This window comes from Capra hircus, chromosome 14 (assembly GCF_001704415.2).
Source record: "Capra hircus breed San Clemente chromosome 14, ASM170441v1, whole genome shotgun sequence".
In the NCBI taxonomy this organism is placed as follows: domain Eukaryota; kingdom Metazoa; phylum Chordata; class Mammalia; order Artiodactyla; family Bovidae; genus Capra; species Capra hircus.
In genome coordinates, this window is record NC_030821.1 from 11636389 (window position 1) to 11663091 (window position 26703).

General features: G+C 38.1%; 1 protein-coding gene across 2 annotated transcripts; it reads left to right on the top strand.

The window, feature by feature from the left end:
* On the top strand, positions 962 to 25985 carry FAM92A1 (family with sequence similarity 92 member A1). 2 transcript variants are annotated; one of them, XM_018058211.1, is made up of 9 exons: positions 962 to 1303; positions 1762 to 1996; positions 4568 to 4636; positions 7769 to 7870; positions 10011 to 10016; positions 11606 to 11710; positions 20267 to 20380; positions 23930 to 24049; positions 25733 to 25985. In XM_018058211.1, the coding sequence occupies exons 1-9, from the start codon at positions 1278 to 1280 to the stop codon at positions 25820 to 25822; spliced, it is 867 nt and encodes a 288-aa protein (XP_017913700.1). In that variant the 5' UTR covers positions 962 to 1277; the 3' UTR covers positions 25823 to 25985. The 2 variants fall into 2 exon arrangements, with proteins under 2 accessions (XP_017913700.1, XP_017913699.1); XM_018058210.1 differs by lacking the exon at positions 20267 to 20380 and having other exon boundaries at positions 1057 to 1303.

The following is a 26703-nucleotide window of genomic DNA, read 5'->3' on the forward strand; positions in this document are numbered from 1 at the left end:
ATATACCGCCCTGGAAGGGGCTCTAACGCTGCCTACAAGACGGACCTGTCCAAGTTGTCACAGGAGAGTTCCTGAAAGACAGAAAGCCGAGATTTAGTCTCCTGGTGTTTACTTGGAAGAGGAGCACAAGCGAAGGCCAAGGACATGGGGTTTTGTTTGTTCAGTTCAGTTCCGTCATTCAGCTGTGTCCGACTCTTTGTGACCCCATGGACTGCAGCACGGCTTCCTTGTCCATCACCAAGTTTGAGCTTGCTCACACTCATGTCCATCTAGTCGGTGATGCCATCCAACCATCTCACCCTCTGTCCTCCCTTTCTCTTCCCGCCTTCAATCTTTCCCAGCATGAGGGGTCTTTCCCAGTGAGCCAGTTCTTCGCATCAGGTGGCCAGAGTACTGGATTTTCAGCATCAGCTTCAGCTTCAGCATCAGTCCTTCCAATGAATATTGAGGACGGATTTCCTTTAGGATGGGCCGATTGAATCTCCTCGCAGTTTAAGTGACTCTCGAGTCTTCTCCAACACCGCAGTTTGTTATCTCGGGGTATATCGCTAAGGTCTGTCTGTCTCTTCACTAAACTCTTAAGGCCCTTTAGGGCAGGTGGGGTGTGAGGGGCGGATTCTTATCTTTGTATTGATTATTATTCCCAGGGTGGAACATTCTCTTTTCCACAAAAGAAGTTCAGTAAACATTTGCTGAAGAAATGAACAGGGCGGAAAGCGCTGCTCCTTGCAAGAGCCTACACTTTTCGGACTTTCGGCCTCCACACGGAGACGTGGACAAGCTGAGCTTAGGTTCTACGACTCACCCGAAACCCGCCCCACCGGCGTTCGGTTCATCTCCCTCCTCGTTACCGGGTGACCGGCTGTGCTCCCGGCCCACAGTGTGGGGACAGAGGCGCCTCAGGAGAGGCAGAGGCCCGGCGCCACAAACCGTTTGCCCGCAGGGGACGCCGGAGCAGACGCGGGTGGAGTCCGCCCGGCGCGTGCCCGCATTAGGGCCCTTCCGGCGCTTCCGGGCGCGGGTCGCGGGGGACGCCAGGGCGGACGCCGCGGGTCAGAGGACGCGGGTGGGCGCGCCCCGCGCGTGCCCGCATCCGGGCCCTTCCCGCGCTTCCGGACGCCGGCCGCGGGGGCGCGCGCCGCGTTGCCGTGGAAACTCCGAGGCCCTCTTGGCGGCGGCGGCGCACGGGGCGGGCTCTCGCGCCCCGCCGCACGTCCGGGCGCCGAGACCCTGTCGTTGGGTCTCAGCCCGGGGTCTCCAGCCGTGAGCGAGGCAGCATGTTGAGGCGCAGCTTGGAAAACCGGTAACGGCCGCAGGGGCCCGCAGCGGCCCAGGGTCCCCCAACCATACACACACACGCGAGGGCTCGGGTCGGGGCGCGGAGCCTTCCTCCTTGAGCCACCGGACCGAGTTCGGGCCCTCAGATCGGGCTCCGAGCGGCGCCCGCCGCGCTCTGGGCCGACCACACTGGGCCGCGGCGGGCCCCGGCGGCGCCTCCCCAGCACGGTCCCCGGGCGCCGGCCCAGCACTGCTGCTGATCCAGCGGGGCCGCTCGGGGCGCCTGCACTGCGGGATGTGCAGGCCAGGCCCGGGATGGGGGCCCGGAGGAGACGCGGGGGTTGCTTCAAGGTTTGCGCCAGCGAAGCTGCAAACTGCGCCCCCCGGGAATGTTGGCGTCATCACGTGTAACGCGAAGATGAAGTCATCTCCTCTCATCAGATGAGAATGATTTGCCTTTTTTTGTGTCTCCTTTCTCTCTAGGGACGCTCAGACCAGACAACTGCAAGATGCTGTCACCAATGTGGAGAAACATTTCGGAGAGCTGTGCCAGATCTTTGCTGCTTACGTGCGGAAAACCGCCCGACTGCGAGACAAAGCGGACCTCCTGGTGAACGAAATCAACGTGTATGCCTCTACCGAGACCCCGCATTTAAAGCAGGGCCTGAAAAACTTTGCGGACGAGTTTGCCAAACTTCAGGATTATCGACAAGCCGAGGTATGGAATGAGGTCACAGCGTCCTGTTAATGAGTGAGCCCTGAAGTGGTGGACGGAGCCGTGAAGACCTGTAATCTACCCAGCTGCAGTGGCGATCACACACTTGATGATAAACGTGCATTGTCATGTCGGTAGCACTGTGTGAGTCTTATTAAAGGGAAGCTTCCTGTAATTTTTACCGTTTTCAAACTAACCTCTAGGGTGTCTTGAAGTCCTGAATTTCCCCACCTCATATGCCAGCTTTTAGCCAAAGGGGTGGCTGTTTACAGGGGATAGTAAACATAGTACCCGAGGCAACAGAAGGAGCAATGGCTTGTGTCTTGTATGCAGGTAGGTATATTTTAAAGTAGTGTATCTGGAGATGGAAGATATTGGGAGTGGTACTGTGTATGGATAAGTAGTAACTGGACGAGAGATCTTTGTTGCTGCTTCCGTGCACTGGAAAGTTGAGCTGTGTTTCATTGAGAGGAGCGGGGGGCGGGAAAAGTGCACTGATTTCTTTTACAATCAACAATGAAATTTTGTGAAGTTCCCCGAACTGAACTGAACCACCCCACCCAGAAAGGATAGGTGGGAAGCGATGGCGTTGTAATTGTTTAAATGTTAAATCCCATTTACTTTTTAAAATTTTATTTACTTATTTATTTTTGTCTGCGCTGGGTCTTCATTGCTCCCTGGGGTTTCTCTAGTTGGGGCCAGGAAGGCTACTCTTCCTTGCAGCGGCCGGGCTTGTTGCTGTAGCTTCTCTTGTCGCAGAGGTGGGGCTCTAGGCCCAAGAGCTTCAGTAGTTGTAGCAGGCGGCCTCAGTGGTTGCTGGCACGTGGGCTTAGTAGTTCCGCTGTGTGTGGGATCTTCCCACTCCAGGGATCGAATCCGTGTCCCCTGCATTGGCGCCTGGACACCTATCTATCCACTGTGCCACCAGGAAAGCCCAGCCCATTACTTTTAATACCTCGTTAGCACTTTCACGTGTATTTATTTGAAGGTTCAAGACTCAGGTCAGAAGTTTTCACTTTAACTTTTAACTTGTCAGAAGTTGCCCAGTTTTTGAGCTGTATTACTTCTTTTGTGCCTTTGGTCCTTTTTAAAAGCCTAAAACAAATTTCAATTATCAAAAAAAAAAAAAAACCTTGAAATCAAAAAGAAGATAATGATCCTTGAAGCTATAACTGCTAATGATACAGAAATTTGAATATTACTTACTTTGGGGGAAAACGGTGGGTTCTTCTCATATGATGTTTTGTGTGTAATAAACAAACTTTCAGTTATATGTAACTGGGAACTTGACTGTTTCATAGGTAGTTTATACTCACAGATAATCCTAAAATCCTACTTTAACCAATAATTCCAGTGCCCCTTGCTAGAAAATCTTTATGCTATTTATTGAATAGCAAAGTGAATTGATTTACATGTGTTCTCCTTTTTATTTCCCTTGCTTACCAAATGGTGGAGGTGCTAAAGAACAATGAACAAAAAGGTAGGCTACAAAAAGGAGAACAGAAAAAGATTTAGCTAATCTTTACACTGAATAACCAGTGTATGGATTATTTGAAATGGAATAAATAATCCTGAATATTCATGGATTTATTTTTAGGATTCCTAATATTTAAATGCTTAGTGAGAACTTGATCTCTATTTTCCTAAAATCTTTGAAAATGAAGTATTCATATACATTCTGTTTATAGAAACTAAACAAAAATCATTACAAAGTGATATATACTCACTGATTATAAAAACATGTATCAGCAAAATAAAGCTTTTTTCCTGCTACAACAGTAATACATGTTCATTTTAAACAATTAAATATATGTCATCGTGTATTACCTATCCTGAAAAAGAAAATTTTAAGGTCCAGGAATTGTTTTTCTTATATTTATATAAATAGCTATATACCTCCCTTGAAAAAAAAAATTCATTTCTTTAGTGCCTTCCACTAGTGCTATTAGTAAAAGGAGAAATTACTCAAAATCTGATAAATATTGCAATGTTTAGGAAAACTGTTTCATTCTACATAAAAGAGAGATTGACCACATAGTTTGACAGCTCAGGAACACTGAGACCATTTATCTTGTTCTTTAAGCTTTGACAATTTACAAATGTCTTCCCAGAAAAAAAATTACCAATAACACAGTGGTCTCTAGGCTTTTTTTCTTTTGATGATTCAGTTGTTTTAAATGTTTCCAGTATGCTATATTTTTCAGCTTCAATTTCTTTATCTGGAAGGTTGGGCTGTTATGTTTCAGATATAATGTATGTAAAATGTCCATTCAGGTGTTAAACACACTGAAAGTATAGCTGCAATAAAATTTGAGATGTCTTAAAACTTACCAAAGCTCTGATTGCTACTGCACACCTTCACAGTTTTTAATGTATTTGAGTTTAGATTCTGAGTCTTACCAATTTCCAGAGATTATATTTTTACTTATAAATGTTACTGAAATTTTAAAAATTTCAAATGTTAATCAGTATAGTGATTATGGTCCGGTTAGACAGCATAGGTTTTATTTCACAATTTAAATTTTGATATGTCTATGTTTCTTTCCAGTTATATTTTATAATAATTCTCAATAGGTTGAAAGACTTGAAGCCAAAGTAGTTGAACCTTTGAAAGCTTATGGAACCATTGTAAAAATGAAGCGAGTAAGTAAATTCATTTTTTTCTATTATTATTAGGTATTCTGGCAAAACATACAAGGTTTCCAATAACTGTCCTTTTAGCGGGGGCTTCCCTTGTAGCTCAGTTGGTAAAGAATCTGCCTGCAGTGCAGGAGAACCGGGTTTGATCCCTGGGTTGGGAAGATGCCCTGGAGAAGGAACTGGCAACCCATTCCAGTATCCTTGCCTGGAAAATCTCATGGACAGAGATTTTCTGCACTGGAGGGCTGCAGTCCATGGGATCACAAAGAGTCGGGCACGACTGAGCGACTAACAATTAGTTCAGTTCAGTCGCTCAGTCGTGTCCAACTCTTTGCCACCCCATGAATTGCAGCATGGCCTCACTGTCCATCACCAACTGCCGGAGTTCGCTTAAAGTCATGTCCATCGAGTCGGTGATGCCATCCAGCCATCTCATCCTCTGTCGTCCCCTTCTCCTCCTGCCCCCAATCCCTCCCAGCATCAGAGTCTTTTCCAATGAGTCAACTCTTAACATGATGTGGCCAAAGTATTGGAGTTTCAGCTTTAGCATCATTCCTTCCAAAGAACACCCAGGGCTGATCTCCTTCAGAATGGACTGGTTGGATCTCCTTGCAGTCCAAGGAACTCTCAAGAGTCTTTTCCAACACCACAGTTCAAAAGCATCAATTCTTCGGCGCTCAGCTTTCTTCACAGTCCAACTCTCACATCCATACATGACCACAGGAAAAACCATAGCCTTGACTAGACGGGCTTTTGTTCGCAAAGTAATGTCTCTGCTTTTGAATATACTATCTAGGTTGCTCATAACTTTTCTTCCAAGGAGTAAGCGTCTTTTAATTTCATGGCTGCAGTCACCATCTGCAGTGATTTTGGAGCCCAAAAAAATAAAGTCTGACACTGTTTCCACTGTTTCCCCATCTATTTCCTATGAAGTGATGGGACCAGATGCCATGATCTTCGTTTTCTGAATGTTGAGCTTTAAGCCAACTTTTTCACTCTCCTCTTTCACTTTCATCAAGAGGCTTTTTAGTTCCTCTTCACTCTCTGCCATAAGGGTGGTGTCATCTGCATATCTGAGGTTATTGATATTTCTCCCGGCAATCTTGATTCCAGCTTGTGCTTCTTCCAATCCAGCGTTTCTCATGATGTTCTCTGCATAGAAGTTAAATAAGCAGGGTGACAATATACAGCCTTGACGTACTCCTTTTCCTATTTGGAACCAGTCTGTTGTTCCATGTCCAGTTCTAACTGTTGCTTCTTGACTTGCATATAGGTTTCTCAAGAGGCAGGTCAGGTGGTCTGGTATTCCCATCTCTTTAAGAATTTTCCACAGTTTCTTGGGATCCACACAGTCAAAGTCTTTGGAATAGTCAATAAAACAGAAATAGATGTTTTTCTGGAACTCTCTTGCTTTTTCCATGATCCAACAGATGTTGGCAATTTGATCTCTGGTTCCTCTGCCTTTTCTAAAACCAGCTAGAACATCTGGAAGTTTATGATTCACGTATTGCTGAAGCCTAGCTTGGAGAGTTTTGAGCATTACTTTACTAGTGTCTGAGATGAGTGCAGTTGTGCGGTAGTTTGAGCATTCTTTGGCCTTGCCTCTCTTTGGGATTGGAATGAAAACTGACTTTTTCCAGTCCTGTGGCCACTGCTGAGTTTTCCAAATTTGCTGGCATATTGAATGCAGCACTTTCACAGCGTCATCTTTCAGGATTTGAAAGAGCTCAGCTGGAATTCCATCATCTCCACTAGCTTTGTTTGTAGTGATGCTTTCTAAGGCCCGCTTGACTTCACATTCCAGGATGTCTGGCTCTAGGTCAGTGATCACACCATCATGATTATCTTGGTTGTGAAGATCTTTTTTTGTACAGTTCTTCTGTGTATTCTTGCCACCTCTTTTCAGTATCTTCTGCTTCGGTTGGGTCCATACCATTTCTGTCCTTTATTGACCCCATCTTTGCATGAAATGTTCCCTTGGTATCTCTGATTTTCTTGAAGAGATCTCTAGTCTTTTGCATTCTGTTGTTTTCCTCTATTTCTTTGCATTGATTGCTGAGGAAGGCTTTCTTATCTCTTCTTGCTATTTTTTGGAACTCTGCATTCAGATGCTTATATCTTTCCTTTTCTCCTTTGCTTTTTGCTTCTCTTCTTTTCACAGCTATTTGTAAGGCCTCCCCAGACAGCCATTTTGCTTTTTTGCATTTCTTTTCCATGGGGATGGTCTTGATCCCTGTCTCCTGTACAATGTCACGAACCTCAGTCCATAGTTTACTTACTTAGTAAAAGGTACAGAGTAGTGTTCAGTGATTCTTATTACACTGAAGCATTATTTCTTAGAACTTTGAAAATAATGAAGTATTTTTATATACTACTATAGCATCATAGCATTATTTTGTTTATTGTGGAAACTTTAAAATATTTAATATTTATAGTCATGAAGAATATATGGACAGAAATTGTTTTACTAAATATTCTCATATATTTGTTTTAAAGCAAGCAATAACTTGCAAACTAAAAGTCAGTGTGACGAAGCTGTTTTTTAAATTCTTTTCTTGAAGTACAACATAACGATTTGATGTTTGTATATATTGTGAAATGATGAAATAAGCCTAGTTCACATCTGTCACAATACATAGTTAAAAAAAAACTTTCCTTGTGATAAGAACTTTTAAGACCTAGTTTCCTAACAACTTTCAAAATGCAGTACAGTAGTATTAATTCTAGTCACCATGGTAGATATTACATTCCAAAAGTTCTGTATTTAAAATCAATTTTATTGAGGTATAATTTATATGCAGTAAAATTCTCCTGTTTTAAATGTTTTGATAAATGTGTATACACATGTAACTACCACCATAATCAAAATTTTGTGTGTGTGTATATATATATATGTGTGTGTGTATATATATATATAATTTTGCACTGCAATTCTGTCATTATTTAATAGGATATTAAATACACAGATGCACATAGTCTTACATACAAAGACACACACTGGTAATATAGTAATAATTCCAGTGGTAATGATGCCTGGATCAAATAGGGAATGTTTTTGCATTCTTAAAACAAAGAAGTATGTATTTTATTCTTAAATCAGAGATATTTATTTTTAAAAAAAATGCCTTTTTGCAGGATGATCTCAAAGCAACATTAACAGCAAGGAATCGAGAAGCTAAACAGTTAACTCAGTTAGAAAGAACACGTCAGAGAAACCCATCTGATCGACATGTTATTGTATCCTTTGAATTTTGGTCTTTAAAAAAATATTCTGTAAGGTATGCTGTAAAAAGTAAATATATATGAAAATTATGCATTTATACTTTAAATGTGCAAAGAATATGAATATAAAGTTTGAAAAGAAACACAGACATTTAAAATACTTACTGTGGAAATTAGTTAATTTTAAAGAGAATATACAACTTAAATCAGTCCTCTTGTGTTGTTTTCCACAATAGATACTCAAAATTTAAAACACTCATACGTATAGATGTTTTATAAAGAGTACATACAAAATTCTAAGATATTTTACATTAAAAATGATTGATGACTAAATATTAATTATAAAAGTAACTTAAAGATCTGTCATTAATCCTAATATATCAATGCCTTCTCAGCCCTGCATTTGAGAAAAGGAACAAACTGTTTTTTTCCCCAGTGAAATTCCCTTCGTCTTAAAAAAACAACTACTTTGTGAAACTGCAGTTATAACTTCCAGCCAAAGACCCTTAGGATATTCCAAGGTATTGAGATTCACAGCTGGACGCAAGTCTTAATAGGCTTGTCTACTGTTACAAGGCTGTTCTGTTAAGAATGATTATTTCTGAAACTTAGAATGTGCCTATTCAAAACTACACAAAAAAAAGAAAAATAGCACCTGACTAATTGTAAGCAGCTGGGATAGGTACAATTGTAGAGAAAGTACTAACTTACTGTGGGGCTTTCCTGGTGGCTCAGCTGGTAAAGAGTCCGCCTGCAATGTGGGAGACCTGGGTTTGATCCAGGGAACCTGGATTTGACCCCTGGGTGGGGAAGGACCCCTGGGTGGGGAAGATCCCCTGGAGAAGGAAAGGCTACCCACTCCAGTATTCTGGCCTGGAGAATTCCGTGGACTGTATAGTCCATGGGGGCGCAAAGAGTCAGACACGACTGAGCGACTTTCACTTCACTTTCAGCTTACCCTGCTGCCTCCTTTCCCCATGCTTTCTTATTTCTCATGAGTTTGACAACCTGATACTAGAAAATAAAGGACAGTCTACATATAAATGCATCCACTATAAATATAAAAATACTCAGTCATAGCATCAGAGAATATTTACCAGGATGACCCTTAAAATTCTTCTCATTATTAAAAAGAAACATGTTAAAGTTCGATATGTAAAGTAAAGAGGTATAAGAGGCTGCGGTGAAGAAGAATCCTAGTGCACTACCTGGACCCCTCCCAAGGCCCCTGGTAGCTTCTGAAAAGTTTCCTGCAGCACAGTTTGAAAAACACCAATCTGGCTCACTCTTTTATAGGCCATTTTGCACTCAGACCAATTTCATCAAATACACTGATAGCCTTATTCATAAAGCATTGTAATATTTTAATCAAAAGTATCTCCTACCAAATTAGTACATTATATGATTTTGAAGAATTTTCAACAAAAGGAAGGAATACAGATCTGTATCCACTTTGCTAAAAATAGCTGGGTAACTTTGGGCAAGTGTCTATGCTGGAGTGAAAGGATTTGAAACTTAAAGGAATGAAAAATAGTTGCTGGAAGGTGGTAAGAGATTAACATACAGATGTTCCAGCTGTGGCTTCTGCTTCCTACTCTTTCCTAGTTTAACCAACTCAACCTACCCTTCCAAATTTTAAAATGAAACTGTCAAAAAATGGGAAAGGAAAACACCTGTCAAAATTAAGTAGTCATGGTAAAGAATTTCATGAGTCACATGTATTGAACTGTATTAGAAAAATACTCTGAGTATTTTCATTAGTAAAAGGTTAATACACATCATAACATCTAGAAAGTTTTTCAAAATAATAAATCCTGTGATAGTTATTTTAAAAAATCCAAAGCCCAGTAATAAAGTGAAGTGTTTCTGATTACTGGTTATGAGTAAAAGTTTGCATGTAAAATTATGCAGGAAAACTTTACACCCTCTATAGCAAATGTACACACACAGATATATATGAATACGTTTTAAAGCTTAGTTTCTTGAAATTGTATATCTGAATTAACCTAGTTTTAAGAGTATATAATCAATATAAGTTACAATTAATGTATAGTCTGATTGCAAAAGGATATAATTCTGTCAGAGCATATGATTTTAATTTATTGGAATAAATTGTTCTACTTTAAAGCTATTTTTCCTTTATGAAAAATTTCAGTCGCAGGTGGGTAATAAAGTGATGTGTCAAGAGATGGATCCCTGTAGTAAACCCTTTTATTTTATTTTCATTTATATATTTTCTTAAAAAAGAAAGCAAGTGTAAATGGTATAATATTATGTGTCACAAAACTTTACTTACAACTGCAGATTTTTTCCATGCAATAATTATTAAAATGATATGTGATACTTTTAAGTGAATATAATACTAGCATAGGAAACAAAACATTATTAGAACTTAATCAGAAAATTGGGCCATGTTTTTAAAACATGTTTTATTCAACAAAAAGTTTTAAATTTTTTTGGAAAACTGTTGTCATTAAGGAAGAGATATTTTAAAGAGAAATACATGCCACTAGCTATATATGTGGCTGTTGAGCTCATGAAATGGCAACTAGAATAACCAACTGTTTAATTTTAATTAATTCAAATGTAAATAGCTGGTTGCTAGTGGCTGCCATTACTGACTGTACAGTGTGAATCTAAACAGTATGAGTACTTTGAAGTGAAACATTAGACTTTCCGTCTAATTTATTAGTTATTGGTATATCTGTATATATATATTTTGTAATAAGCATTAAGTAGTAATAGTGCAATATTACTAGCTTATAAGAATATTCATACTGAAATAAACATTTGTAGTGTATATTCTATGTTGTTGTTCAGTCACTCAGTCATGTCCAACTCTCTGTGACCCCATGGACTGCAGCACACCAGGCTTCCCTGTCCTTCACTATCTACTGAAGTTTGCTTAGACTCATGTCCATGGGTCAGTGATGCTATCCGACCATCTCATCCTCTGTCAAGCCCTCTCCTCTTGCCCTTAATCTTTGCCAGCATTAGTCTTTTCCAATCAGGCTGTTCACATCAGGTAGCGAAAGGATTGCAGTTTCAGCACCAGTCCTTCCAATGAAGATTCAGGGTTGATTTCCTTCAGGATTGACTGGTTTGATCTCCTTGCAGTCCAAGGGACTCTCAAGAGTCTTCTCTAGCACCACAGTTCGAAAGCATCAATTCTTTGGTGCTCAGCCTTCTTTACATGTATATTCTACTCTACCTGATTAGGATATTATAGCAGTAGAAACATTTCATGCATTTGGAGAACTAGAAGATTGAAAATACTTAAGTCACAGGTCTTTTGGCAGGACAAAGGGTTAAAGGGGAGAGAGAGTGAGAGGAAAAGGAGAGGGTAATAAATGGCAGAGACTGGAAATATGGGAAAGCAGTAGAAAATATAGAAAATAGTTTTACAGTAAATCAAACAAGGATGATAGCAGGAAAAGAAATGGTTTGTATAAAGAAAGGGAAGGAATTTTGTTTTGAGATCATGAATCATATAATCTGATATATTTAAAGCTTTTTATTCTGCTGTGTTTATAATATAGATCGCTTTATTTTATGTGGTAATATGTATTTTTGAGTGATTTACACTGTTATGGCAAAAAGCCAGTCTTGCACTTACAAATGCATTTACAGTACTGCATTTACAAAAAGCCAACACTGTATTTACAAAGGTAGCATTTACAGAAAGACTCAATAAAATGGATTCTGACGATTTTTGTTTTTTGTATCTTTGGTTGGGGAATACCTCTGTAGGCAGAAACTGAATTACAGAGAGCTACAATGGATGCTACCCGAACAACTCGTCACCTGGAGGAAACTATTGACAATTTCGAAAAGCAGAAAATAAAGGATATAAAGGTAACAACTAAATAACTATTAAGGTTCAAAATATGTATTCTAAATTAATTTTTTATTTAAATTTATGAAAATTTTAAATTACTGATTTTCTTTAGCACATAAGTCTTTGTGAGAAAGATATAAACAAAATATATCAAATGTTATTTTCTCATGGAAACAACAGTATATAAAGGGACTACATTCCCAACCAGAGCCCAGATATTCAGATGTTATCAAAAATACTATTAACCACAGAAAAATAAAGTCTATTATGTTTTTATGTATCAGGTACTACACTAGTCCAGGCACTTTACATAAATTACCTTTTAATCTTTACAGCAACCCCATAGTGTAGCATCTATGTATACTACGTACCAGTATCTATTTCATTTTAATGGTGGAATAATATTCCATTGTATGGATATTACCATGAAAGTGAGGTGATTAAGCAGAGATATAAGGCAGTATCACAGCCCACAGTTCAAAGTCTGAACTATAAGCCTATTATATATTTTAAAAACCTGTGCTTTCCATGACTATACAGCATTGTTGCAGGAAGGGGGACCCCTTTCAGGGCCTGAAACTGGGCTCTTGTCTAACACTCGGAAAAGAACTGTCTGAGAAGACACATGCTGAAGCAAGAGATTTTATTGGAAGGGGCGCCCTGGTGGAGAGCAGCAGGGTAAGGGAACCCAGGAGAACAGCTCTGTCATATGGCTTGCAGTCTCACGTTTTATGGTGATGGGATTAGTTTCCGGGTTGTCTTTTTTATTCGGACTCAGAGACCTCCCTTGTGGAGCATGCCTTGTTCAGCCGAGATGGATGCCAGAGAGAAGGATTCTGGGAGGTAGTCGGACATGGGGTGTCTCCTTTTGTCTTTTCCTGAACTCTTCCAGTTGGTGGTGGCTTATTAGTTCCTTGTTCCTTACCAGGACCTCCTGTCATAAAACAACTCCTGCCGATGGTTACTATGGTGCCTGGCCAGGGTGGGCAGTTTCAGTCAGTGTGCTTCCCCTAACACTATTACTAATTGTTTTGGCTTGTAGCTTTCTAATTCCTACATTATCGAATAAATAAGAGTAGCTAACCACATAAACTTGCATCCACCGTAATTTAGTGTCACAGGAAGAATAGCCTTATTTTATTGTAACACATCAGTAGACATTCAGGTTCCTGGACTTGAGATGGTATTTTTTTTAATTGGAGGATAATTACTTTACAATGTTGTATTGGTTTCTACCATACAACAATGCAAGTCAGTCATAATTATATGTATATGCCCTCCCTCCAGACCCTCCCTCCTAAATCCCCAAACCTAAAGACGGTCTTCAGTGACTTTTTCATCAATATTTTGGAAAGATTTGGAGGATTACTTATGACCATGTTGTGTCCTTTAAAACAAGTCATCTAAGGATGCCTTTTCACTCACTGCAATTCTCCTGGAACAGCTTCTAAAGAGAAGTATTTTTTGTTATTTTCATAACTTACTAACAAGTTATCCTTCTTTCAAAAGTTATGCCCTTATCAATAAAGTCAGCATTATCTGCCACTTAGTTGTACCATTCCTCTCTGCAGTCAATGAAACATTTATTTGTCCTTTTATATTTTTTAATTTCCTATCATAGTTTCATAGGATTCCAGAACTTTGATTTTTTCCAGTAGTCAGGCTCAAAGGTCTCTACTTTGGTCCTGAAGGTCGAAGAAAAAAAGTAAGCCTGTCAGTTCAGCACTCAGAGTGTAATGTAGATCACTGCTCAGGAAGAGCTCCATAGGAGGCTGTCCTGAGATAACCCTTTTGCCGATATGGGGGAGCACTGGCAGGGCGTAACGTAACTGCCGGCATCCTCTCTTAAATTGAGGGAGAAGGGAAAGAAGGTTGAAATAATTAGCTTTAATCTAAAAAAGGAGATTGGAGACTTGTGAGATATGCCTGATTCATTGCCCCCTAACGGCTTCTTTACTGACCTGGGAGCCTGATTCCTCACCCTACCGCTGTTCTTCATGCCTGCACACTTCTTTTACATGTGGCAATCTTTGATCTTTGGGCTCACTTCCATGTTCTTCTTCTTGCATGCTGGCTAACTCTACAGGCGGTTTATAATCCCATGAGCACCACCAGTTACAAAACTGGAGCAGAGACAGTGAGTGTAGAATTCCCGACTGCACGCTGGGATCTCCTGAAGCAGCAGGACAGGGAGTGAGGCACTGCCAGTGGAGGGTGCACGGGGGAGACCCTGCTTCCGCGCTCTCTGCCTGCGGTCTCACGCCCCTACAAGAGGGAGGTCTTGTGGCAGTCACACAAAAAAAGAAAAAACAGGAGGAAACGGGAAAAAAGGAGAGAGAATTCATATACCATACAATTCACCATACAGCTCAGCATTTTCTAATATGTTCAGGTATCTACGACCATAACCACTCAGTTTGAGAACATTCTTGTCATCTCAGAGTGAGGCCTAGTACACTTTAGCTTTTACCTCCCTGCTCCCACAGCCCCCACCCACGGCCTAAGCAACTATCACCAATCTCATGTCTCTTTGGACTTGGCTGTTCTGAATGTACTTTCATATGAATGGAATCATAATATACATGGTTTTCATAACTGGTTTCTTTCACTTAGCATGCTTTCAAGTTTTATCTGTGGTGTAACATGTATCAATACCTATCTCATTCCTTTGTATGGTGGAATAATATTCCATTGTATGGATATTACCATATTCCACCTTTTCGCTATCATTATTAATGATAGAAACATTCATGTACAAGTTTTTGTTGAGATATATTTTCATTTCTCTTAGACATTTTTCATTTTCGTTCAACCATATACCCTGTTGAATTGCTGGCTCATAAGGTGACTCTATCTTTAATTGTGTGAGAAACTGCCAGACTGCCAAAATGGCTATGCCAGTATATTTTCCCACCAGTATTAGATGAGGCTTCCAATTTCTCTGCATCCTCCCCAATACTTGTTGCTCACCAAACTTTTTCCTTACAGCCATCCTAGTGAGTGTAGAATGGTATCTTACTGTGGTTTTGATTTGTATTTTCCTGCTGATGTTTATGACCATTTGTATATCTTCCTTGAGAAAAAAATGTCTATTCACATTATTTTAATTGGATTTCTTTTTATTTCATTTTTAAGACTTCTTTTTATATTGTGTGCAAATCTTTTATCAAATGTTTTGCAGTTATTTCCTTCCATTCTGTGAGTTCTTTTCACTATCTTGATGGTATCCCTTGAAGCACAAAGCTTTTTAATTTTGATGAAGTCCAGTTTATCTTTGGGCTTCCCTGATAGCTCAGCTGGCAAAGAATCTACCTGTAATGCAGGAGATCGTGGTTCGATTCCTGGGTCTGGAAAGTCCCCTGGAGAAGGGAAAGGCTACCCACTCCAGTATTCTTGGGCTTCCTTGGTGGCTGAGCTGGTAAAGAATCCACCTTCAATGTGGGAGACCTGTGTTCGATCCCTGGGTTGGGAAGATCCCCTGGAGAAGGGAAAGGCTACCCACTCTGTGTAGAATTCTGTGGACTGTGTCATTATCTAAGAATCCATTTCCAAATCCGAGATTATAAAGATTTATCCTGGTTTTCTTCTAACACTGTTATAGTTTTCACTATTAAGCCTTTGATCCGTTAGAGTTAATTTTTATGTATTACGTGAACTGAAAGGTAAACCCCATTCTTTTCCATCTGTCAGTGCAGTTGTTCCAGCACGATATGTTGAAGAGACTGTTTAAGTCCTCGCACTCTTGTTGAAAGTTAGTTGATGTGTTTTGTTTCTGAACTTCCTTTCTCTTTTATTGAGGTATGGTGGTGGTTTAGTCACTAACATATCTGACTCTTGCGAGCCCATGGACTGTAGCCTACCAAGCTCCTCAGTCCATGAGATTTCCTAGACAAGAATAGTGGAGTAGTTTGCCATTTCCTTCTTCTTATTCCAGTGCCATACTGTTTTAACAGTGCTTTGTAGTAAGTTTTAAAATCGGGATGTATAAATTCTCTATTTTGTTCCTTTTTAAGATTCTTTTGATTATTCTGAATCTGTCGTAGTTTGGTATGAATTTGGGAATCAGCTTATCAGCTTCTCCAGGTCAGCTGGGATTCTGACAGCGTGCGCATGTGCGTGCATGGTCACTCAGCCATGTCCTCTTTGCGACCCCATGGACTGCTGCCCGACAGACTCCCCTGTCCATGGGATTCTCTAGGCAAGAATACTGGGGTGCATAGCCACTCCCTTCTCCAAAGAACTGAACCCAGATCTCCTGCACTGCAAGCAGATACCGTCTGAGCCCCCGAAATTCTGACAGGGATTGCATCAAATCTGAGGATCAGTTTGGGTAGTACTGCCTTCTGAAGATGAACTCTTCTAATCCATGAAACATGGGCTGTTTTTCCATTTAGTTAAAGCATCCTTAATTTATTTTAATAATGTATGTTAAGCTGTTTCCTCAGTATTTCATAATTATTGATGCTACTATAAATGGAATTGTTCATTTCATTTCAGTTGTGCATTGCAAACACACAGAAATACAATAGATTTTTGTGTACTAACCTTATATCTTACAACCCTGCAGAAGTCTTTTATTAGCTCTGTCAGTTTCTTGCACATTCCTTTGGATTTTCTATATATAAGATCATGTCATCTGTGAAAATGTACACTTTTAATACAAACTCTATCAAAATCCCAGAATTATGAGTTCCAGGAATCAAGTCCAATCTGTTAGGATTATGAATCTCCATTCTCTGTATCTTTCTTCCTTATCTGTCAAATTGTTCCTTTTCAAAGTTAAGCCTCATTTGAGATGTTTTATGATAAAGAAGGATGCACAAATCCTACACCCAAAAGCCTTAAAAATCAGATAAAAAGGGTTACTTTACCACACCCTTATTTCTGATAAAAACAGTATTCAGGTACTGCTATGTTGATGTTAGCTTGTCTGACAAACACTTCTATTTATGAGACAAATTCTTGGAAAAAATCACTATTGCCACTCATATTTTGGGAGAAACAGACACAGAACATTCTTTTTTTTTTTAAGAATGTTCTTATTGTTACCTGTTTTCAGGCAACTGTTACAGATGGAAGCAGAACTTCTGGGTGCTTAAATCTCCCTGAGGGTAGAAATGATTGACAATAGTGAACACTGCTCATAATGTATTAATTATGAGGTGGGGTTTATCACCACGTCCATCTGAATTTTAGCAGCATTAATTAGTAAGGTAGCACAATTCTTGGTAAGTAAAAGACTTCATACAAACCTTACAAAGTGTTTGTCTTTCTGAGAGAAGTTGCTATGAACTTAGTTAGTTGTACAGAATGTGAAAGAAAACTCACAGTTCTATTTGTTTCCCATGTAATAGGAAAAGTCATCAGTTATATGTTGTCAAGGGAATTTTCTGACCTATGAAAAGGATCTTGATCAGGAGTCATTCCAGTGACAGATAGGGATAGCAGTTCAGTATTGGTAAAGTAGCTGATGTGAACAAGAATCTGCTTCAAGATTTAGTTTTTATCAGCTTTATTTTTCTTATAAATATAAAATGACCATAAGTTTTCATAAAATTGTGGAAGAAAACATAATTCCCTACTGAGAAATAATCAGCATCTTGGTTTATATCCTTCTAGAATTTTTTTCTATGAAACATACACAAGAAATATGCTAAGGAGAATGACAACAACAAATATTTCTTAAGACATTAACTATGCCACACATTCTAAGCATTTTATGTGGATAAACTCATTTCCTCCTCACAGTGTCTTATGAAAAAGGCAATATTGTTACCCCTATAGAGTTATATTTAAGTGGGACCACACTATATGTAGCATCATTTTAAATTTAATATATAATGGATATATTTGTGCTAAGAAAGATCCATATTGTCCTTTTTTATATCCCTGTATAGTATTTTGCTGTACTGTATGGAGAATAGTATAGCTATATGGATATATTCATGTTTAACCATCACCTGTTGATAGACATCTAGATTATTTTTGCTATTATAGATCTCATTGCATCATTAAACATCGGCCTTTTTGCTGGTTCAGTTGTTTTGGGGGGGATAAATTACTGGAAGTAGCATTCTTGTTCAAAGAGCATACACACTTTCAATTTGGATAGCTATTTTTAACTTCTGTCCACAAATCTTTTGACTAGTTTACATTTCTGCAGAACATTACACAAGCACCCAGTGTAACAATGTTGAGTAGTAGTATTTTTAATAGTACCCAATCTGATAGTGAAAAGTCAGTATCGTCTTAATTTGCAGTTAGCACTGTTGAGGAAGAGTGTTTTTTCATACATTTAATGACACTAAATTACTCTCACTTGACCTTAGCTTATATTTTTACTGTGTTGGCATTTTTGGTTAATTTTTAAAAAACTCTTCAGACTGAGAAGATTAACCCATTATATTAAAGAGAAGATATGTTGAAATATATTTTCCCATTTTGTTGCTTATGGTATGTTTTTGCCACCTTACGGTCTTATTTTTGCTGCCAGATCTATTAGTCTTCTTTTTCTGCCTTAGTGTCATGTTTAGAAAGAAGTATTCATCCCCAAGATTATATAACTATTTGCTGTATTTTCTTCTAGTCTTTGTATGATTTTTTTAGTATTTTAAATATTTAAATAGCTTATGCAGTTGTATTTTACATGTGGTCTGAGGCAGCTATGTCTAAATTTATTATTTTCAAATAAATACAAAGTTCCCCTGAAATCATTCAGTGAATAGCCTTTACTCTGGAGAGCTGTCATTGTACCTTTATTTGTAAAAATTATTAACAAGACTTTTAATGACTCTTGTTAAATATTCTGCTTTCCAGTTAAACCAGGATGGAGGTTTTAATGTTACATAAGGAACAGTTTCTCATTTATCTGGCTTGCTTTAGCAATAAAATTAGCTAACTTGTGCTGAGCACTTAACTCTAAGCCAGTAGCCATACTATACTTTTTCTTGGACTACATTTAATCCTTAAGGCAAAACCTATGATTTTGAAATTAAGGAAAAAGAACAGATAAAGTGCTGAATATTACACAGCTGATTTGTTTCAGTCTTGATTTGAACTCATGCTAAGTCCCTTCAGTCATGTTCGACTCTGCTACCCCATGGACCTAGATCGCCAGGTTCCTGTCCATGGGATTCTTCAGACAAGAATACTGGAGTGGATTGTCGTGCCCTCCTCCATGATCTTCCCTATCCAGGAATTGAACCTGCATCTCTTATGTCTCCTGCATTGGCAGGCGAGTTCTTTACCACTAATGCCATCTGAGAACCCCTGATTTGAAATCAGGTTTATCTTAATCCAGAGCCCCTATTTTTAACTACTGTGCTACCTGCTTTACAGAATACTTGCCAATGCGTAGAGAATTCCATTAACTCCCCCACCCCCCACCAATAAAATTGAAGTACCCACCCAAATGGCATTCTTGTCAAACAAAATAAAATTGAAAAGGGGGGAAACTAAACTCCTTGAATGCCCATCTCTTAACCATACTGACCCATTCCAGATTAGCAGATTACATGTGATCATTGAAAGGTGTATTTATTTGAGGAAAATTATTTCTAAATATGATACTACAAGATAAGCTGTATGGCTGTCTTCCAGGGTGCAGGACCACTCCTATCTGGATGGTTAAGACAGGAGAGCAGAAATGAAGGAAAATGAGTATTTGACTATTGCTTTTGAGCCTAACCCATTTCATCTATACTGCCCCTTTAAGGACAATGCTTGAGTATTTTCTATCCTATTCTTATTCTCTCCACTTCTCTACGTTAATGCTCCAATTTTATTTTGATAAGAGACAAGATGATAGAAGGATGAGATCCTATTTTATTGAAAACATATCTGGCTTACATACTTTCCCTGCCTACCAGTTCTCTCACCCCTGCTTAGATCAACGTGCACATCCTCATTCATTCTCTTTTCTCATAGCCTTCCTGACCAAAAGCTGTCACCATCTTGCTGGTAAGAGTTTACCTGCAGTGTATTTGCAAAGGAAATAATTGAGTCCAGTGAGAACAGCATAGTACAATGAGCAGGAGCTATGACCTTGAAGAATCAGACCCAAGTCTTAACATTGTAGCTATGAGCAATACTGAGCATGTCATACATTTGTAAACTGGAAAGCTCTATGCAAATGTATCCTGCTGTTTTCTGGAGTAGGAATTGTGGCTGGAGAATACAAGCAACATATAAATATGTTAGGATGGAATTCTTGCCTAAAACCATTCTTTTAAACACCAGTTGGAGTTGCTAAAAAAACAGGTTCAGAACTGAACTTCTTTAGCTAATAGTGACATTTTAGTGATGTACTGACAAACATCTTTTTTAAACGTAAATACCTAATAGAAGAACATACTTAAAAGTGGAAGTAAATAATAAGATACTAAATATTTTGTGTAATTTTAAAGTTTTGCTGCAAAAGATATTTGCAGCTATTTTTATTCCAATTATCATGTGTACTTCATTTTCCCTGTTGAAAAACCTCTGTATTCAATAAAATGTCAAGACTATACTAGAGAATAACTCTACTAAATTCACGAAGCAATTTGTTTAAATTCAAATCCTTGTTTTTTCAGACTATATTTTCAGAATTTATCACTATTGAAATGTTATTTCACGGCAAAGCTTTAGAGGTCTACACTGCTGCCTACCAAAATATACAAAAGATTGATGAAGAAGAAGATTTAGAGGTAGGACTATGTCTCTCTAAGCTCAGTTCTTCTACTGATATGGAAATATTTAAAAGAAACCATCCTAGTGTGGGTAAAAATGTCTTAAATTACACTTTGTGGTTTAGATGTCATTGTATGCAGTTCCAAATAGCTGAACCTTTATGACTTTCTAGTTAACTTTTCAAATTAACCATAGTTAAGTTCGAAGAATATCTAGTAAAACATAGAAACAAAGCCATAATGTGAAATAAGGTATCATTTTGACTAATGGTGTAAGTCACTTGTGTTAAAAATACTATGTATTGATTTAAGCCAAAATTTGAGTGTCTATGCCACGCACAACACCGAAAGCTTCACATGCGTTTTCTCTCACTCCTGTAACTCAGCTGCTGTGATCATTCATTTACAACTAAAGCAGCAGATGTAGAGGCTTTAAGTCACGTAACTTGCCCTTGACCACTTAGCTAGTAGAAGAGCAGAATCTGGCTTCCAACTAGCTTTGTGAGACTTAATCTGTAACCTATGAAATGTGTAGATTTGTATATAGATGGGGGGCGGGGGGGGGTGTTTCACTCAGTCGTGTTCGACTCTTTGTGACCCCATGGACTGTAGCCTGCCAGGCTCCTATGTATGGGATTCTCCAGGCTTCCTTTGTATTGATAGTTAAATGCAAATATTAACTCTTAAATATTCAAGATGTACTTTGTCCATATAGCTCTACAGTAGAAGTGAGAACAGCCATGTATTCTCAAGATATAGCCAAAATTTTTTAATTATATTAGTTAATTCCATAATTTTCAAGGATCCATTTATTTTTTAAGTAAAATATCTATCGAGATCCCCCAAGGCTTCACTTCCCACTACTCCACTGGTTTCAAGAAATGTGAATTCAGTAAAACCAGACTATACAGCTTGGCCAAAATGAAGTACATGTTTTAGTATGTTTTCCAGTGCCAAAATCTGATCTCACTTTTACCTCAGTAAAGCATACACAATCATATTTCTGTTACTATTTTTTAATAGAATGGTTTCTATTCCCTACTAAAGCTAAGATTTCTTAATTTTCATTTTTTACATCCTATTTTTTAAAAAAATAATCATCAAGCTTTTAACTGTAATTTATAAAACAGCAAATGTTTCTACAGTGATTACTTTAACCAGCTACTGACCTGTGCATTTTCACTGTATTATTTTAATCCTACCATGAATTTTAATAAAAGTACTTACTGTCCTCATTTCTACGGATGAAAAAACTGAGGCACATTGAGGTTAAGGAACTTTCCAGGGGATCCCATAGCTAGTAAAATAGCTGGAAGCCAAACAATAGTCTGACTGCAGACACTGTTTTTATCCTATCTACGCTGCCAGAAGCATGATTCTTGGTGAGTGACGTGAACTATTTCCTGCAAGAAACACTGCATTGAGTGGCAGGTTTAAAATTGATCCCCTACTTTCCCTATAAGGTTAAAGTTCCCATTACAAGTATTTTCATTCTCCATTTTCTAACACCCTTGACTTAATGCACTTTCCTCAAGCCCCCTGGACCCAAAGATTTTCTTTCTCATTCCATAGGTCCTAGGTGTCTTCTGTCACAGCGTTTCCTTTACCACTTCTCTTAACACTGTTCTTCACCAGCTAGCTAGGTAGCTTGTGGGAGAGATCCATAAACACTCAAAATCTCAGTGCTGTCTAGATGAGTTTTTGAGTATCAACTTCACCACTTTTTCTGATGGGGCACTATTGAGCAAGTTAATTTCTTCACACTTCATTGCTTCTCTCTGTGGAGACACTATGTACATTTGTCAACTGTTTACTGAGCATCTGTTATATGCGACACTGTTCTGAGCGCTGAGGATTCAGCACTATAGAGTTGGTCCAAGTTGTCAAAAAGCAGAAACGTAAAAAAGGAGTTCAGGCATTAAAAAAAGATGTTTCATAATATGAAGGAAAAAATAATAGATAACATACTGTTGTGTGAATGAGTGTATGTGATGGAGGATCCTAAATAGTCTGGAGAATCAAAGAATGATTTCTTAATCAGAAGTTTGAGGATTGTGTCGAATCCCTGTCTACAATTTCAGGCAGAGTACAAAGGTCCTGAGGTATAATGCATTATGATGCCGGAACTTGTGGAAAGGAGAGGAAAGCAGTCCGGGGAAGAGCTGTGTGGGACAAGCCAAAGTAACGTTACATCAGCTACCAAGGAGAGGAAGGACCCTTTAAATACAAAGTCTCTTGGAAACAAGTAGAGAAAAGATGCAGAGAGGGACAGAGAATTTCCTATTCTTAGGTAGTAGTCCTTACTACACAAGAACTGCAGATTTATTCAGATAGCAGCTAATATTTTACATCGTTATATCAGAAACCATCTTAACTGATTTGTTCTTCACATTAAAAGTACTATCATATTCCCCTTCAAAAGATCACCTCTGTACATTCAGTTTAGAGCATATTCAGATCTTGAGACTCATTCCTAGAAAAGATCTTTGGAAAATGCAGTATTGCCAATAAATATTCCTGTAAATATGTTCTTTTGCAATAGATTAATATTTAACTGGTTTAGACTTTTATCCCAAGGGTGGTATATTATCTTCCATTTCCCACTTTTATCTTTGCTAGAAAATCCAAAGAATGTTGTTTTAACAAACATGTATTTCTTCCAGTCATCCACTTTTGATACCATACCAGGATGGCAGGGTCCATGTCTAGCACCAAAATATAATTGGGTCTTCAGTAAAACTATTAATAACCTAATTATCAATATACCTGAATTGCCCTAAAACACAAGTCTTACCTCTTTCGTTAAGTTTCATCCCTTGATTGCTTTTATATGCTGTACTTCTTTAATGTTTAAAAAAAAGCAGAAAAAAGAGCAAGCTTTTGTTTGTTGAAGTTTTGGCTAAGGGGAAAATGCACTGTGGGGAATCATAATCACACTTGCTTTAAAAAAGCAAAACAATAGCATGAAGAGTTGAGGGGAAAATGAATATGAAGAAATTCACATTTGATAGACTTGCCTGTTTTACGTTACAAAGTGGTATAAAAGATAAGGAAACTTAAGAGTGCAGTAATAGTTGGAACTACTACTTTCAGGAAAAAGAACTGACAAGCAATGACATTCCAGATGCTACTGAGATTGGAATTTCATAGAATGGCTCCATTTACTCTTCTGTGATATACTGGGACAGCACTGTAGTGAATTTAAACTGTTGAGTTGAGGATAGGCAGAACAGAAAGAATCAAAGGTGTGACTTATTGTCTCACTGGCTTGCATGCTCTTTGAAGGTAGGAACTTTTCACGTTTCACAAGTAAAATCTCTTAAGTGACTGTTTCAGGACCCATCATCATTTTACATGGTTCAGTAGAATTTTTTAGCTTACATCTTTTCAACGTAAAATATTTTTTAAATTTTTGTTTTAAATTTACAATAAATTAAATAAATAATGTCCCCGGGGCAAGGGTGGGGGAGCAGAGTTGCTTAAACAAATTCTGAACTAAAGGGAACATGACTTTATAGATTTCCAGTTTAGTATCTAATTTATAACATTTTTTTATCATTGCAACAGGTTTTCCGACATTCTCTGTATCCGCAAGATTACTCATCCCGTTTAGATATCGTAAGAGCAAATTCGAAGTCACCTCTTCAAAGATCATTGTCTGCTAAGTGTATATCTGGAACAGGACAGGTGAGCTAGAAACCGTAATTTTAAGGAATATAAGCTACTGCCTTTTGAATTGTTCAGTATTAAAAATGTTTCCCTTAAATCATAGGATTTTGAATAACCTGCTCTTCCCCTCTTCTATATAAAATGATGTAAAACTGCACTAGGTTCTGCTCTATTATTGATATTTCTTTTATTATCTGAAAGACATGACTCTGAAGCAGAACATTTGGGAGCAGAGGTAGAAGGGACAGGAGCGTGCTAATTTACATTTGTTCAGTGACAGAATGTGAAGATCACAGATTCTGAAATCAAACTGCCTAGGATTTGAATCCCACTAGCATGGCTTAGCAGCAGCAGCAGCATGGCTTACTGGAAATTATACCTAAAAAGGACCTTTGCTGAATGTTATCATAGATCCAGAAGCATGTATCCTTAGGTAAAGCATCAGTTTTCTCTTTTCTTCTATATCCTGAAAACCGGAGGTACCTAGTATCTAGAGTAGGAGATATCCTCTTTTTCCTCAGGGGCCACAGAGAAAATACCAGGTTATGTGAACCACGTAGTCTCTGCCCCAACCAAGAGCAGCCACAAACAATACATTAACAAATCAACATGTTGTCATAAAACTTTATTTATAGAAACAAGACAAACTGGGCTTTAGCTTGCCAACTTCTGATTTAGAAAGCTATGATCTTTTCCATATCTAGCCTTCAGAATTTAAAATTGAGCATTCAGTTGTATGTGACCTAGTATGTTGTTTTTATCTTCTAAGCACTTATTTACTGCTTTTAACTTACACATCTCTCCCCCTAACCAAATTATACTTTGATTATTCCAGTACTAAGTGCCTTGCACATTAATTCCATAAATCTATAGTATATAGTACATAGAGAATTTTGACTATTTAGAGCTAATAGTATCACCTAACTTAGCCAAGATCTGTGTAACACTTTAGACTACGTAATGCCAAGGTTTCTCAACCTCAGCACTGGTAACTTTGAGCCAGATGATTTGGGGCAGGGGGCGGGGGGCGGGTGGTGAGAGGTCTTGTTCTGTACATTGTACAGATGCTGAGCAGCATTCCCAGCCTCTATCCACAGGAGCTCAGTAATGCCCTTCCCAGTCGTGACAATTAGGTGTCTCCAGACATTGCAGATGTCACCTGGGAGACATAGTCACCCTCTGAAAAGTGTGAAGCAGGATGACCCAAGTGGCAACAGTCAGAAATGAAAGCCAAGTCATGAATTCAGATTCTCATCTCATTAATTTTAAATCACACTATGTTCAAAGTTTAATATTTTTGCCTAGTTGAAATATCCTTGTGTTCTGCCATCCCTTTGAGGAGTCTCATGTTTTTGTGACCTAAGAATTATTTAACTTTAAATATCTTTAATATTTATAATGTACTTTACTTTTCTCTGGAAGTATATTATCAAAGTACTGATATCCAACTGGAGTTCAAACGGCTAATTTCACACCTCTCCAAAAACAAATAACATGAATGAAGAAATTTTGTGATTGTTTTCAAACCTTTAAGGACAATTCATAATTTAGAATTTTCATTACTAAAGATTATTATTTATGGACATTTTTCTGATATTTGTTCTGTGTACCCTTATCTATCTATCAGGGCATAAAAAAAATACCAGGCATGTAAAAATATTTTCAAGTTAGTGATTTTTAAAACACGTTAACTTTTAACAGGTATTGACCTGTCGACTAAGAAAGGATCAGCAAACAGAAGATGATGATGAAGAGGATGAAGACTTAGATGTTACAGAAGAAGAAAATTAAATTTCTTAAGTAAATTTTGCATTTCCATTTTCATCTTAAATGACCTGGTATCCAGAATTACTAAAATTGCAAAACATAATACTGGCTTGATACGTTAAACCTCAAAATTAAATCCTATTGGAAATGTAGAAATATTAAAGGAAATTTATGCCAACCAAAAATGGAAGTTTTAAAAAACATGAGTCATTTCAACATTTCTATCTAGCATCATACTCTCTTTTATAGGTTCCATTGTTTTTTAAAAACAATGTATTTCGGAAGTATTTCAAATACACTAACCTAGTTGGTTGTAGTAGGTAAATAACAAAAACAGATTTAACAATTCCACTTACTTCCTTTAGATTAAGACACCATGCTTTCAACATCAGAAAAGGGTCCTAGGTAGTCATTCCGATTAAATACAAATTTTATTCCATAAAGCTTTCATCAAAAAGACAGTGTTCTTTTTCTTTTTTTTCACTTTTACTACAACCTTAAGTTTCATTCTTCAGTATATAAATTTACTTATCAACAAGAGTATTATAGTCACTCTCAAAAAATAGTAATAGGGCACTATCAGTGTTTTACAACTATACATAAGCACAAATTTTAGCTTTAAAAAGCTATTTTCAGCTTGATTCTGGTTTTAAAACAAAACCACTGTCAAACTAAAGCACTGTATATTTTTTGGCACCACAACTTTTGAAAAGCTAGAATTTGGTGGAATGTTTCCCTTAAAAAATATAGCAAATCATAAATCAGTAAAAAAATTATATATTTTATCAGCCTACCATATAATCAGTAAGAGTACACAATCACTCTCTTTCCTGAAAATAGAAAACAATTTAATCAGAGCCTTTCAGTATTACCTGATGCTTTTATTTCTTTGGATGGAGAACTGT

Coding starts and splice junctions, on each gene's coding strand:
- FAM92A1 (XM_018058211.1), top strand. CDS start 1,278: ATGTTGAGGCGCAGCTTGGAAAACCG. Junction 1,304..1,761: donor AGGCGCAGCTTGGAAAACCG/GTAACGGCCGCA, acceptor CTTTCTCTCTAG/GGACGCTCAGACCAGACAAC. Junction 20,381..23,929: donor ATGAAGAAGAAGATTTAGAG/GTAGGACTATGT, acceptor TCATTGCAACAG/GTTTTCCGACATTCTCTGTA.